This window comes from Chelonia mydas, chromosome 12 (assembly GCF_015237465.2).
Source record: "Chelonia mydas isolate rCheMyd1 chromosome 12, rCheMyd1.pri.v2, whole genome shotgun sequence".
NCBI lineage: Eukaryota > Metazoa > Chordata > Testudines > Cheloniidae > Chelonia > Chelonia mydas.
In genome coordinates, this window is record NC_051252.2 from 22,240,777 (window position 1) to 22,255,758 (window position 14,982).

General features: G+C 38.3%; 1 protein-coding gene across 1 annotated transcript in view; it reads right to left on the reverse strand.

Moving 5' to 3' along the window:
- LOC102947301 (neural-cadherin) overlaps nucleotides 1-14,982 on the reverse strand; it is a 72,337-nt gene that overhangs the window by 33,897 nt on the left and 23,458 nt on the right. The window contains exons 11-17 of the mRNA XM_043526455.1: nucleotides 12,542-12,709; nucleotides 11,395-11,644; nucleotides 11,149-11,276; nucleotides 7,034-7,220; nucleotides 6,161-6,304; nucleotides 3,619-3,902; nucleotides 1,566-3,180 (exon numbers count right to left, since the gene is read on the reverse strand). Coding sequence (XP_043382390.1) covers nucleotides 1,566-3,180; nucleotides 3,619-3,902; nucleotides 6,161-6,304; nucleotides 7,034-7,220; nucleotides 11,149-11,276; nucleotides 11,395-11,644; nucleotides 12,542-12,709 — 2,776 coding nt within the window. The remainder of the gene's footprint in view (nucleotides 1-1,565; nucleotides 3,181-3,618; nucleotides 3,903-6,160; nucleotides 6,305-7,033; nucleotides 7,221-11,148; nucleotides 11,277-11,394; nucleotides 11,645-12,541; nucleotides 12,710-14,982) is intronic.

Sequence of the window (14,982 nt, forward strand, 5' to 3'; positions counted from 1 at the left end):
ATTTTGGTGAAGGTTATGATCCAAGGCTCTTAAACTATGCATAGCCTGTAGTCTGAGCTCTCCTCCAAGTGCACCTGGAAAGCTGGGTAAAGACCACAGACATTGCATAAAGGAGGGAAAAAACACACAAGTAATCAGTAAAAAGAAATAAGAATATAAAACTACTGTATATAAACTGATCTTTTGAGACAAAAAGTTACTAAACCAGAAGCTGATGACCCAGATGCTCCAATCTGGGGAAGCCATTTTACACTGCATCACTAGCAAAATCTGCATATAAAGCCATTACAGCTACCCCAGTATTCTGCACCAGAAGAGAATCAGAATAGCAGCTCTCCCTGAGCAAGGAAAAGAGAGAGCATTGGCAGGATGCCTCTATGCCATTCCAATTCTTGGCTATGTTTTCAGCCCCCTGTGGCTCTTGTGACCTAGTGTAAAGTAGAACAGCGGCTCGAACACAGCAAGACGAGCCTGCAGAGAGCAGCAGTGTGATCAGGAGAGTAGAGAGTGAGCTTTAACACCCCTTTGCACACCATACTCTGTGCAGTTTAGTTATAGCCATGATCTGGCAAAATGTGGGTGCTCAGATAAAATGGTGATGAGCACGGTAAAAGAAACCTATACAAAGTAGAACAGAAATTGAACAGACTATTTTTAAATTCAGAACTTCAGAGTCTACCCTACTTCACCTAGCCTGCTCTACTGTAGAACTTGCTTACACTGGCTTTTGGTTTAAGTGCACCTAATTCAACAAAATTAGGTGCATGCTTAATTCAATGCAAAATAGTTTTCTTTACATATTGGACCTCCTGCTACAAATACTCATCAGGCATGCTGGCACTATAACTCTAACCTACATATACAGTTAAATTGTGTCTTCATTTCAAATGCTTTTAGGATGATGATCCATCTCGCACAAAACAAGCAATTAATAATGGACACAGGGATACCCTACGATCTTCACTTCTTTATTTTATGGGATTTATTTATTTTTCATTGTATTAAAACCAAAGCAACAAAAATATACTTATCTATTAAAATTATATATTTACCACATACTAACAAAGAAATTGCTGGAATGCATAGCTACAGTTAAAGCTTCCCAGTGCTTTCATTCTAAGCCCCTATTTTCAGTCACTTTTTAAAAATCCCCTATTTTTTTTTCAGGCTCTGCCCAAGGGGAAAAAAATTCCCCCGCAAAATGAGTAGAGTCATTTTTGGAAATAGAGAGAGCAAAAAAACACTTTTTGTTCATTACTATTGTTCTTGTATAGACAAATACATACACATGTTTAAAAAACAAAAGATAGATAATTACAAATATATAAATCTTCCTCAGTAGATGATGCTTTCACATTATGACCCAGACCTTGCAAACAGATGTGCCAGCATGAGCCCATTCAGTCATGACTCTGTATATCTGTTTGCAGAATTGGATGCTTAATCTATAAATATACAGAATATTAAAGATACAATAGCAATAACAACTTAAAGAAAAAATTACTAATAGCAAGTAAAATTTTAACTTTTCTATGCATCTGGCTCACTCTCTGTACACCACCTACCTCTATGGGTATAGACAAAGATTTCCTTATAGCCAGCTTCATGGCTGTTATCATTTTCATCACCAATTGTTATGGTCAAAGTGTTTGTAGCACTCATAGATGGATTCCCACTATCTGTTATAATTATAGGCAGGTGGAACACCTTCTGCTTTTCTCTGTCAAAGGACCTCAGTGCTGTAATGGTTGCTGTGTTATTTCTGTTGTCAGTAAGAGAAAAATCCAAAGAATTCTGATAATCAGGTGGCAGCAAAAATGTAAACGGTGGCCCATTTTCATCACTGTCTGGATCCACAACATGCAGCAGCTTTGATGTATAGTTCATATACACCAACTGAGGTCCCACCACATTTTCCCAAACAATGGGCATATATGATGCCTCAAACCTTGGCTCATTGTCATTAATATCTAGCAAGTTAATCAGGACTGTAACACTTCCAGTTTGGGCAGGACTCCCTTGATCTGAAGCCTGTATGATTAAATTGTATTGCTGAATGACTTCACGATCCAGGGTACTTGCAACAGTCACATGACCATCTGGGTCAACTGCAAACTGTCTGATAGGATCTGAATCTGATTTAATAAAATAGATAATGTCCCCGTTCAAACCAGAATCCTCATCGGTCGCTCTCACTGTGGTGACTGTAGTTCCCACAGGTATGTTCTCAAAGAAAGGGTTAGTTTGGATAAACTGGGAATTGAAAACTGGGCTGTGGTCATTACAATCTTCAATTTCAATCAAGCAGGTTGCAACACTGGAAAAATCAAGATCTTCCACTTTAATCGTAAGGTTAAACCACCTTTCATGAGGTTTCTCATAATCCAGTTTCTTTTTCAATCTGATAGTTGCATGTTGACCTTCTTTGTTACTTTCAATGTAAAACTTCTGATCTGGATCTCCCCCAATAATGCTGAATGTTAAGTGAGCATTTTCCCCAGTGTCTGCATCTGTAGCTGACACTTTCAGAACTTCTGAGTTGACTGCACTATTTTCAGGAATCACTGCCTGCCAGACCTCCTCAATGAATTCAGGTATATGATCATTGACATCTGCAATCCAGATAGTGGCAGTGCCAGTTCCTGTCAACCCTCCCCCATCTCTTGCCTCAACAGTAAGGAAATATTTATCAGTCTTCTCTCTATCCAGCATTCCCGCTGCTACGTGTATTGTGCCACTATTGGGGTTGATATTAAATAAGTCTGTAGCAAACCCAGTTTTTACATTGTCAATTATCCTATATGTCAAAATTGCATTAACACCTACATTCAGATCATCTAAATCCACAGCTGTCATTTCCATGACCGAAGTGTCTGCAGGAGAATTTTCGAAGACACTCCCATTGCAGTCATCAGGCATGCAGGTAAATATGGGGGAATTGTCATTTATATCCCACACATTAATGATTACATCAGCAAATCCAGTAAGTCCTTCTCCTCCCTCATCAGTAGCCAACACAACAAATCTCCAAAGTGCTCGCTCTTCCCGATCAAGCATCTTCTGTGAGTAAATGCTGCCTGTGTTCTCATCAATTGTGAAGACATCAGCTGCACCATGTCCATGCAGAGAATATCTCAAATCGCCTTCATCCATGCTGCTATCAGGATCATTTGCTACAACCTACAAAGGTTTTGCAAACACATACATCATGTTAGTGACCGAATATGCAATTCCTGAATTATATCCTATCTGCTACTACATCCTATCACAGATGGATAGATATAGACACTTCACACTATAGCAGTATAATTATCTATGTTTTCTTTCTTATTTTTATAGTAATAATTGAACTACAGAATATAAAAAAGCTAGTAGATTACAAAGTTAATTATTTGGCATAAGCAACAGTTCTTAGGGTTACAAAAGATCATCCATGCTTGTTCAATATTAGTGCCACAATCATTTTCTTCACACACACACAAAAAAAACCCTGCATGCTTCTCTCTCCACTGATGAAATACATTTTCTTCACAAAACTGGATTTCACTGACATATTACAACAATACTGGACTATTCTTCTATTGAAATATGACTAACATCTAGAACTCCATATAGTACCTGAAGTATAAAGATGGGTAATCCATCCAGTTCTTCAATCACACTTCCATAGTATTCATTGATAGAGAAAACTGGAGCCTCATCATTTTTATTCACAACATTGATTATGATAATTGCATAATCTTCCCATTTACCATCAGAGGCCAACAAGTGAAGTTCATACATTTTCGCTTCTTCATAATCCAGGGGCTGAGCAATAAAGATGGCTCCTGTTTCTGGTTCAACGTCAAGTACTCCACCAGTGTTTCCAGCTGTGATCTGGTACCTTAATTTAGCATTTGCTCCTGCCAGTCCCCAAAGAATATTAAATAAGATACGTATCATTTGAGGGCATTGAAATATACATTTACTTTGTACCTCTTCTACTAGATCATATTATTGATCATTATTAATTGTGTTCCATATTAATCACACCAATCAGTTCTTATCCTGATTAAAATCCACCCACAATGTCCTATCTCCTTTCAAAAGTTTCACGTGATTAACTATTACAAGAGAGTCAGTATATAGTACTATAGTTAGGTGGTCTTTTAAAATGCATAGCCAAGTAAAAATATTTACAAGCATTTTTCTATTTCCAGGTCCCAGTAAGTCTAATATCTATAATAAGTTTCCATGGAACAAAATGTCTCTTGAACTAATTTCAGTGGACTAAATTTTGCCCTCACTTAGTACCCCATGTTGGGTATAGGAAGGCCAGTAGGACTGACCAAGTATACAACTCATGGAAACTACAGTAAATGGTAACCTGTTTATAACAATAAATTAGCATTATAAAATTACAGAAACATCTCATGAAGTAGTTCTTATTCCAAACTCAGCTTCACAGTTCATAGAGCCACAGATTTTAAGGCCAGAAGGGATGACTATGATCATTCAGGCTGACTTCCTACGTAACAGGGGCTATAGAATTTCAGACGCAATAGGGGCTCTTGGGTTAGTCCAAATAAAGATATTTTACCTTTTCATTCTGGTTCCCCCCTTCTTGCCTCCAATTTTACTGTCACTCTTCTCCCTCCCCACTTCACACCTGCAATTTCAATTACTTAACTTGGCTGAGAGGCCAGAGACAAAGGGCCAGATCCGTAGTCCTCCTAAGGCAGCTTCTCCACCACCACAAAGCAGACTTAAACTCAACATACATGGCCAGCTAAGGAGCTTCCCTTGTGTCAGGGAATCATCCAGTGGCATAGGTACAGCGTAGCTAGCTTTGCCCTTGCTCCCTTGCAGCCCTTAGTATAGGTGAATGTGGCCAGTGTGCCCGTGCATTTCAGAGACCTTCTACTGCCAGAACAGACCCTTGAGGCAGTAAAAACTAGTGCAACTTGGATTAGCCTCCAATTTTAGAAAGCACTTAAGCATCTGCTAAAATTCATCCTTCTTCAGGAGATCAGTTGCTCAACTTCAGGCAGTTTCTTCCATGGGATTTAGGTACATGCTTAACTGCATTTCTGAATACAGATATTTTTCTGAAATTGGGATTAAGGACAGAAACAGTGCCCAGCAGCATAATGATCAGCGATCCAGAAAGGTAGCTGCAAACCACCTTTACAGCCCTCTTCAGATTTTGACTGCAAAATGGCCAGTCCTGAAAATCTGGCCTCATATCAATACCTTTGCATCAGTCAATCAGGTAAAATCATAGTACAACTAAGCCTACTGAAATAACCTACTGGCGATAGCCATATTAATAGCTGTACTTATGTGTCACACAATCCCTAAAACTGATAAAAATTATACTATTCCAGCCTGTGTCGAGTCCTGCGAAACTTCTGTTCTTTCCTTTACACCAACAAACTCCTCCTCTCCTGCTAACAAAGCACAGACACTAAGAGCCATCCCATTCACCACTTGCCACACAGAAAATCATGCCCACAGCAAACAGAATCTACACTGGAGGTCAGAGGAATACCGCATTTATTCTAATTTAGTAGTCAGTAGGATGGGGGGTTTCCTAACACATGGCAATACATAAAATATATACATGAAAAGGGTCTGATTATGTGACAAATTTGCTTGTCTCTACAATAATTGTTTCGAAACTCTTGACTGTTCATGATGATCGATCCCTACATTTCTTTGTCTCCAAACCATTTATAAAGTCCAATTTCATGTAAGACAACACTATTCCTCAGTGTGCCAAACAAGGGACAATACAACAAATATACTGTCAGTACAAAGAGAACACATTAATTTCATTGAGATTCAATCTGAATCATTCTAGTTAACTGGGAAAATATTTTTATCACCACCTTTCTTTTAAAAAAGGCTATGATCTATACCAAATTTCTGTATGCTGGCACAGAAGTTATTCACCATCATCCCATGTTAATGTATTACCTCACATAATAGAGTTATTTAGCTTATGCCTCACAGTCCCATTATGAAGTAATGTTCATGCCCTGTGAGTTTAGACATAAAGAAGTTTTAAAATGTAGAGACATAGACATTTTCCCTCCTAACACCACTAAATATGTCTTAGTGTGCTGAAATTAACTCATTAATATTTTAGATGCAGCTATGGGGAATTCCAGTACTTTACCTTCATCTTCATCATTAGCACTGACTGTAATGACAGCAGAACCCACATCCTGGTCTTCATCCACATTAACTTCATAGACACTCTGACTGAAGACAGGTTTGTTATCATTCACGTCGCTGATAAAAATGCGCACGTAGGCTGTGTCTAGAGAGACAAGAAACAAGAGATTAAAATACTCAGCTGTGCCACTTCTGTCAGCTACAATTCCTTAAACTGTCTAGCTGCACGTTAAATGAAGACGAATATGCAGACAATACAGAAACAAACCCTTAGGGTTATGGACAATTTATATACCAACATTACTCAAAAGCACTTGGATATCAAATGAATGTCACATCCAATTTGTTTAAACAGATAACATGTGAATAATTGATGCCTAATATGGCAATTGTACAGTTTTAAGTCATAACTTTTTGTCCTGAAGCCACAAAAGCCCAGTTTTAACACTTTGTTTAAACACAACCAATATGATTTCTTTTAAATCTTGAGCTTTTCTGTTCAGCATTTCATTACTGGCCCAGACTGAGTGCAGTGCAGAACGCAATGCTTTGAGAAGCCCCGCCATTACCCAGAGTAGGCTTGCATCCCATGTTAAAGTTGTAGGTGTGGTTTTGCTAGTTAGGAATTACTCTCTAAAATCCATCAACTCTAAGGTGATAATTTTCTTTAGTTTCAGAACTGAAAACTTGCCTGGTCATCATATTAAATATTTCTTCCAGTTCTGAGACAACTGACACACAGAGAAACAACAAAAAAAACCCTTTTACAAGTGAGCTTGGATAAAAATAAATTACAATTTAAAACTTGATTAAAGGGTTTTCTTTTACAGGAAGAGAGCTAAAATCACACTTGATACACTGGTTCATTTCTTACCAGAGTTTGGCCGCCCATATTTTCCAGGTCGAGCAGATTCAAAGCCATCTATCGACTTTACTTCCAAGAGATATGACCCCTTCTTCTCTCTGTCAAATACTGAGGTACTGTATATGGACCCTGTCTGTGAGTCTAAGCGAAAACATGTATAGTCTCCACTACGGTCATGTAACAGAAAGTAAGTGATCTGAAAGGTTAAAAAGAAGATGATTATGCCATACTTCCATTCTGTTGGACAGCTCACAAGTGAACAATTATTCAAGAAAGAACAAATGGTCTTGTAGATAAAGCAGTAGGCCAGGACTCAAGACATCTGGGTACAATTCCCAATTCTGTTACAGACTCCCTGTGTAATCATGAGAAAATCACTTAACTTCCTTGTGCCCATAAGTAAAATGGAGATAATCATACTTATTTTCTCCTGTCCTTTATCTGTCTTGTCTATCTAGATTGGAAGTTCTTTGGCACAGGCATTGTCTCTTACTACAGATTTGTAAAGTGCTTTGTACAATGAGCCCCAGCCTCAGCTGGAGCCTCTAGATGCTACTGTAACACACAAAAAAATAAATAAATAAAAACAAGCAAAAGCATAAGCAAATTCGAACTTTAAGAACATATTCAAAATTATGGGCCAAATTCTGATATGCATTATATGCATGGGTGGGTTTGACTGACTGGTGTGTACCCAAGCGCAACATTTGTCTGTAAGGACAAGCCAAGATTTTCAAAAGTGACTACGGATTTTTGGATGCTTTATTTCTTGGATGCTCAATTTGAGACACTATAGACGTGGCTGATTTTCTCAACGCTTTCTGAAAATCAGGCCCCTTTCAGGCATCTCACACTGAGCACGTGGTTCGGACAGAGGCATACCTTAGGGGAGGATCTATTAATGGAGATTCTCTGAGTCCTAGTAAAGAGGAAAGAAGGGAAGATGATAAAATACAGGTAGGATTTGATGAGAAACTGTCACATGAAAAAGAGTCCCATTCAATTACATCATGTAATGACAGACAGCTAAAAAGTGACAAGTTTTTTAAAGTGCTTATATAGAAATGCTAGAAGTCTAAATAATAAGATGGGTGAACTAGAGTGCCTCGTATTAAATGAGGATATTGATATAATAGGCATCACAGAAACTTGGTGGAATGAGGATAACCAATGGGACACAGTAATACCAGGGTACAAAATATATCAGAAGGACAGAATAGGTCGTGCTGCTGGGGGAGTGGCACTATATGTGAAAGAGGGCACAGAACCAAATGAAGTAAAAATCTTAAATGAAACAAACTGTACCACAGAATCTCTGTGGATAGTAATTCCATGCTCTAATAATAAAAATATAGCAGTAGGGATATATTACCGACCACCTGACCAGGATGGTGATAGTGAAATGCTCAGGGAGATTAGAGAGGCTATAAAAGTAAAAAACTTAACAATAATGGGGATTTCAACTATTCCCATATTGGCTGGGTGCATGTCACCTCAGGATGGGATGCAGAAATAAAGTTTCTTGACACCCACCAGAGGAGGGGCAATTCTTGATTTAGTCCTAAGTGCAGCACAGGATCTGGTCCAAGAGATGAATATAGCTGGACCGCTTGGTAATAGTGACCATAATATAATTAAATTTAACACCACAGCAGCCCAACACTGTAGTATTTAATTTCAGAAAGGGGAACTACACAAAAATGAGGTGGTTATTTAAAAAGAAATTAAAAGGTACAGTGCCAAAAGTGAAATCCCTGCAAGCTGAATGGAAACTTTTTAAAGACACCGTAATAGAGGCTCAACTTAAATGTATACCCCAAATTAAAAAAAAATGTAGTGAGATAACAAAAAAAGTGCCACCATGGCTAAACAACAAAGTAAAAGAAGCAGTGAGAGACAAAAAGGCATCCTTTAAAAAGTGAAAGTTAAACTCTAGTGAGGAAAATAGAAAGGAGGATAAACTCTGGCAAATGAACTGTAAATATATAATTAGGAAGGCCAAAAAAGAATTTGAAGAACAGTTAGCCAAAGACTCAGAAAGTAACAGCAAATTTTTTTTTAAATACATCAGAAGCAGGAAGCCTGCTAAACAACCGGGGGGCCACTGGACGATCGAGATGCTAAAGGAGCACTCAAGGACGATAAGGCCATTGCGGAGAAACTAAATTTATTCTTTGCATCAGTCTTCACAGCTGAGGATGTGAGGGAAATTCCCAAATCTGAGCCATTCTTTTTAAGTGACAAATCTGAGGAACTGTCCCAGATTGAGGTGTCATTAGAAGAGGAGGTTTTGGAACAAATTGATAAACTAAACAGTAGTAAGTCACCATAATAGGTCAGGACCAGATATTATTCACCCAAGAGTTCTGAAGGAACTCAAATGTGAAATTGCAGAACTACTAACTGTAGTTTGTAACCTATCATTTAAATCAGCTTCTGTACCAAATGACTGGAGGATAGCTAATTTGGACACCAATTTTTAAAAAGGGCTCCAGAGGTGATCCCGGCAATTACAGGCCAGTAAGCCTGACTTCAGTACCAGGCAAACTGGTTGAAACTAGTAAAGAACAAAATTGTCAGACACAAAGATGAACATAATTTGTTGGGGAAGAGTCAACACGGTTTTTGTAAAGGGAAATCATGCCTCACCAATCTACTAGAATTCTTTGAGGGGGTCAACAAGCATGTGGACAAGGGGGATCCAGTGGATATAGTATACTTAGATTTTCAGAAAGCCTTTGACAAGGTCCCTCACCAAAGGCTTTTAAGCAAAGTAAGCTGTCATGGGATAAGAGGGAAGGTCCTCTCATGGATTGGTAACTGGTTAAAAGATGGGAAACAACAGGTAGGAATAAATGGTCAGTTTTCAGAATGGAGAGAGGTAAATAGTGATGTCCCCGAAGGGTCTGTACTGGGACCAGTCCTATTCAACATATTCATAAATGATATGGAAAAAGGGGTAAACAGTGAGGTGGCAAAATTTGCAGATGATACACAACTACTCAAGATAGTTAAGTCCCAGGCAGACTGAGAAGAACTACAAAAGGATCTCACAAAACTGGTTCACTGGGCAACAAAATGGAAGATGAAATTCAATGTTGATAAATGCAAAGTAATGCACATTGGAAAACATAATCCCATAAAGTACATATAAAATGATGGGGTCTAAATTAGCTGTTACTACTCAAGAAAAGGATCTTGGAGTCATTGTGGAATTTTTCTCTGAAAACATCCACTCAATGTGCAGCAGCAGGCAAAAAAGTGAACAGAATGTTGGGAATCATTAAGAAAGGGATAGATAAAAAGACAGAAAAGGTCATATTGCCTCTATATAAATCCATGGTACACCCACATCTTGAATGCTGCGTACAGATGTGGTTGCCCCATCTCGAAAAAGATATATCGGAATTGGAAAAGGTTCAGAAAAGGTCAACAAAAATTATTAGGAGTATGGAACGGCTTCCATATGAGGTGTGATTAATAAGACTGGGACTTTCCAGCTTGGAAAAGAGACAACTAAGGGGGGATATGATAGCGGTCTATAAAATCATGACTAGTGTGGAGAAAGTAAATAAGGAAGTGTTATTTACTCCTTTCCATAACACAAGAACTAGGGGTCACCAAATGAAATTAATAGGCAGCAGGTTTAAAACAAACAAAAGGAAGTTTTTTTAACATAATGCACAGTCAACCTGTGGAACTCCTTGCCAGAGGATATTGTGAAGGCCAAGACTATAACAGGATTCAAAAAAGAACTAGATAAATTCATTGAGGATAGGTCCATCAATGGCTATTAGCCAGGAGGGCAGGGATGGTGTCCCTAGCCTCTGTTTGCCAGAAGCTGGGAATGGGCAATAGGGGATGGATCACTTGATGATTACCTGTTCTGTTCATTCCCTCTGGAGCGCCTACCATTGGCCCCTGTCAGAAGACAGGATACTGGGCTTGATGGACCTTTGGTCTGACCCAGTATGGTGATTCTTATGTAGAAATCGAGGGGGCCCAAAATTATTAGGGACTTTTGAAAATCTTTGCCATCACCAGCTTTCTTAATACCTAATAGGAAGGCAAATGCTGTTCTGAGAGGAGTGGTACAATCTAGGACTCTTCAACCCTTTGCTTACCTCGCCATTCTGACCCAGGTCTAGATCAGTGGCAGAAACTTGAAGAACAAATGTCCCAATATCAGCTCCCTCTATTACTGAGGCTTCATATATTGACGAAGTAAAGAAAGGGACATTGTCATTGACATCTAAAATATTCAAAAAGAAGAGTTCATTATTTATAATTAAATGTATGTGAGACTCATACAACTTTTAATAAGTCTTTTGGCTAATGTACTATAGTGTGATTGTTACCATGTTACATACCTGTTACATTGACATGGACAGTAGTGAATGCTGCCAGAGGCACTGCAGCAACAGTCTGGGCCCGAACCTTCAGCACAAAGCTCTTTGTTGTTTCATAATCTAATGGCTCAGCTACTAGGATTGAAGCAGAACCATCCTCTCTGTTTGGAGTCAGATAGAAACGAATTGGCATGTTGGTCTCTGGAACAAGTCCATCTTCTAAATTATAGGTCACACGAGGGTCACCCAGGGGAGAAGTTGCTTTAATTGTCTGTGCAGTTGAAAATGTTCAAATAATCAGTTTTGTAGGGACAGAATTTTTTTAATACAAGTTATTTATGTGCAGCCTCCTCCCCAAATTCTTCAAAACTCTGTAAAAATCTAATCTTGTTCAATATATCTCTGTATTATCAGTCAGGTCAATTTCAATCAAAGATTACCACTTACCACATATTATGCTATACATATAGGGTGACCAGATAGCAAGTGTAAAAAATCAGGGCAGGAGTGAGGGGTAATAAGTGCCTGTAGAAGACAAAGCCCTATACAATGGGGATATCTCATCACTTTTTATATATAACATATTTTACAATTATTTGACAAAGTTGTGTTAGTTTCTGGTTCTGTTCAACCAAACAGAATGAGACTGTCAATGTAAGAATATATATTGTCGGCCCGACAATCCTATTGATAAAATCACAAAATTAAAAAAAAAGAGCAATTAAGAAAGTCATGATGAGACAGAATCTCATATCTAAATAAACATTTAAATAGGAGTTTTTATTTACTAATACTAAGATAAGTTCTGTTCTCACATCTGTCCAAATCTATGGAAGTCAAGTGGAGGTTGCATAGATATAAATAAAAGAAAAGGAGTACATGTGGCACCTTAGAGACTAACAAATTTATTAATAAATTTATTAATAAATTTGTTAGTCTCTAAGGTGCCACAAGTACTCCTTTTCTTTTTGCGAATACAGATTAACAAGGCTGCTACTCTGAAACCTGTCATAGATATAAATGAGAGCAAGGACTGGTCCATTATTTTAAACATTCTCAGAAATGAAAGATCAGTAGACATTTCACTCTTTAGGATTATAAAAACTATTAACAATTTTTAAGCAAAGATGCATTTCCTGGTATTGCACAATCTATAAAAACAACTTACCACAATGGATGTATCTCGTGTGGTATTCTCTGGAATGACAACTTCATAACTGTCTCTTTCCCACAGTGGGGGCTGATTTTTTGCACCGGTAATTGTTACAGCTAGCTCAACCTTACTGCTCCTGTTTCCTCCATCTGTGGCAATAATCTCTTGAGTTGTAAATGATCTCTGAGTGAAAAAAATATGTTATTTCATTACTGGGTTTTCTGATCAGGGTTTGAGTTTGTTTCGGGTGACCAGATAGCAACTATGAAAAAACGGGATGGGGTGGGGGGTAATAGGCACCTATATAAGTCCCCAAAAATGGGACTGTCCCTATAAAAACGGGACATCTGTTCACCCTAAGTTTGTTAATTATTTCCCCTTCAAAAATGTAAGCCTTAGAAATCTTAGTATGACAGTATAAGACTCATTGAACAATGTGCCTTTTTAAAAAATTGTTTCTTTGCAGAAAACACCATACAAGTACACGGTATCCACACAGTACCTGTACAGTTAATGCACTGTAGCATGTGTGTACATGCACAAAACTGTACATACTGAGTATATACTTTTATACACACACCCACACACGTTTGTGTGTATGTAAATATTTGCAAAGCTATTATCAACATCTTTTCACATCTACAACCCATCAGACATCACACTGAGGCATAATGCACCAGTTTGGTTCCCCATTTCTTTCATCTTCCACTGATGCACAGTAAGAGTCCTCTTTTGACATAACCACAACAGCAATAGCTCTATGCTTATCAGAACCCATTTATTTAAGAGAAAGGCCATATCCTCTGCTGTTGTAAATCAATGTAGCTATGCTGATTTACATCCTGTGAGGATCTGGTCCTCTGGAGTTTTCATCAAACCACTACTTTCCCCCTCCTTTGAGTTCTGCTGTGACTATAAACTATACACCTGAACTACTTCACCCGGAAGGTAAAAATTCATTTCTAGCCCTTATAACTATTTTAGTTACTTTCAAAAAAGACTAAAGATGTCAGACTATTATAACAATTTACATTTTAAAAAATAAAACAAACAATTTGAGGCAGAAGTCCTACTGATAGTTACTACTGAGTAGGACGTAATTGTCATCTTGCTAGGCATATTAGCACAGAACTATGTGAATTGAACAGATAGTCAAAACATCTAAGGAAAAACTATGGCTTCTCTAACACAGGTATGCTTTGCAACACAGGAGCCCTTCCCCATCCCAGCTCACCAATTTGGGGGACAGCCCTAATTTGGCTGCAGATATTGGGGAGTGCATGGGGGTCCATTTGCCCATCTGTCAGCAATAATGGCTCCAGAAGGGGCATCTCTAAGTGAGGTGATGTTAGAACCAAGATACTGAACTGCCCCCATGCCACCAGATCAGCAATGCCACTCAGGTGCTGCACTGTCTCCCACTGCCCAGAGCATTACTGCCTCAGAAGAGAGATAATTTGGCCCACAGACTGCATAGAAAGAAAGAAAGAAAGAAAGAAAGAAAGAAAGAAAGAAAGAAAGAAAGAAAGAAAGAAAGAAAGAAAGAAAGAAAGAAACGACTGTTCGTACAATCATTGGGTAGTATTATATCTTGACAATCCTGTCAAGAAAGTAGAGTCAAATGGCAGCAATGATCTAATTAATCTAATAATCCCCCACTGTACATTAGAAAAAGATCAACCATGTAATTCCAAGTTGTGCTGTGCAATTTGATACATTCAAAACACAATTCATTTCTTCCCCAAAAAGAAGTTTAAACATTATCAAGAAAAGGTTCTCCTTTAATGTGTATTTCACAGTGGTGTAAACTCAGCTCCCACTCAGCCATGGGACCCAGATGCAAGGAGGTAGGAAAGTTCTGCTGCTTGCCCCAGCTAATTGCTTGGCATGTTTCATAAGCATGTGACCTAAAAAAATCTCTGGCGTTCCTGTGAGGCACAGCTAGCCCATGCAGCTCTACTATTGAGACCTGTGGGGCACTCGGAAACAATAAGAAAATAAAAATAAATGAAATGTACCAGCATCCAAATTCTGTGTGTCAGTCTCACAACAGTTAAATTTAAAAGAAATAGCCAATATTTTCAAACTTGGGCATCTAAACCCTCCTTTTTTTTTTTTTTTTTTTTAACTTTGACAGGAGTTAGGGCTTTTTATTTAGGTGCTTAAACATGGGTTAAAGTACCAAATTTTAGGCATCCAGGTTTGAAAATTTTGTTCACAGTGCTTTCATCTTCCAGATGGAATATCCATGAGAGACAACTGAGTATATACCGCAGAGTGTATAAGGCACATTACAGTAGGGAGTTCACAATAGCAACAAAAGAACTTCAGACCCCTTGCATACGTGAGCAAAGAAGAGGAAAGGCACAGGCGCCTCTCCCACAAATTTGTAGCTCTGTATAGAAGGTAGGTACAATTTTATTCTTACTGTTCTCTAAATTGAGATGGTCAGGGTG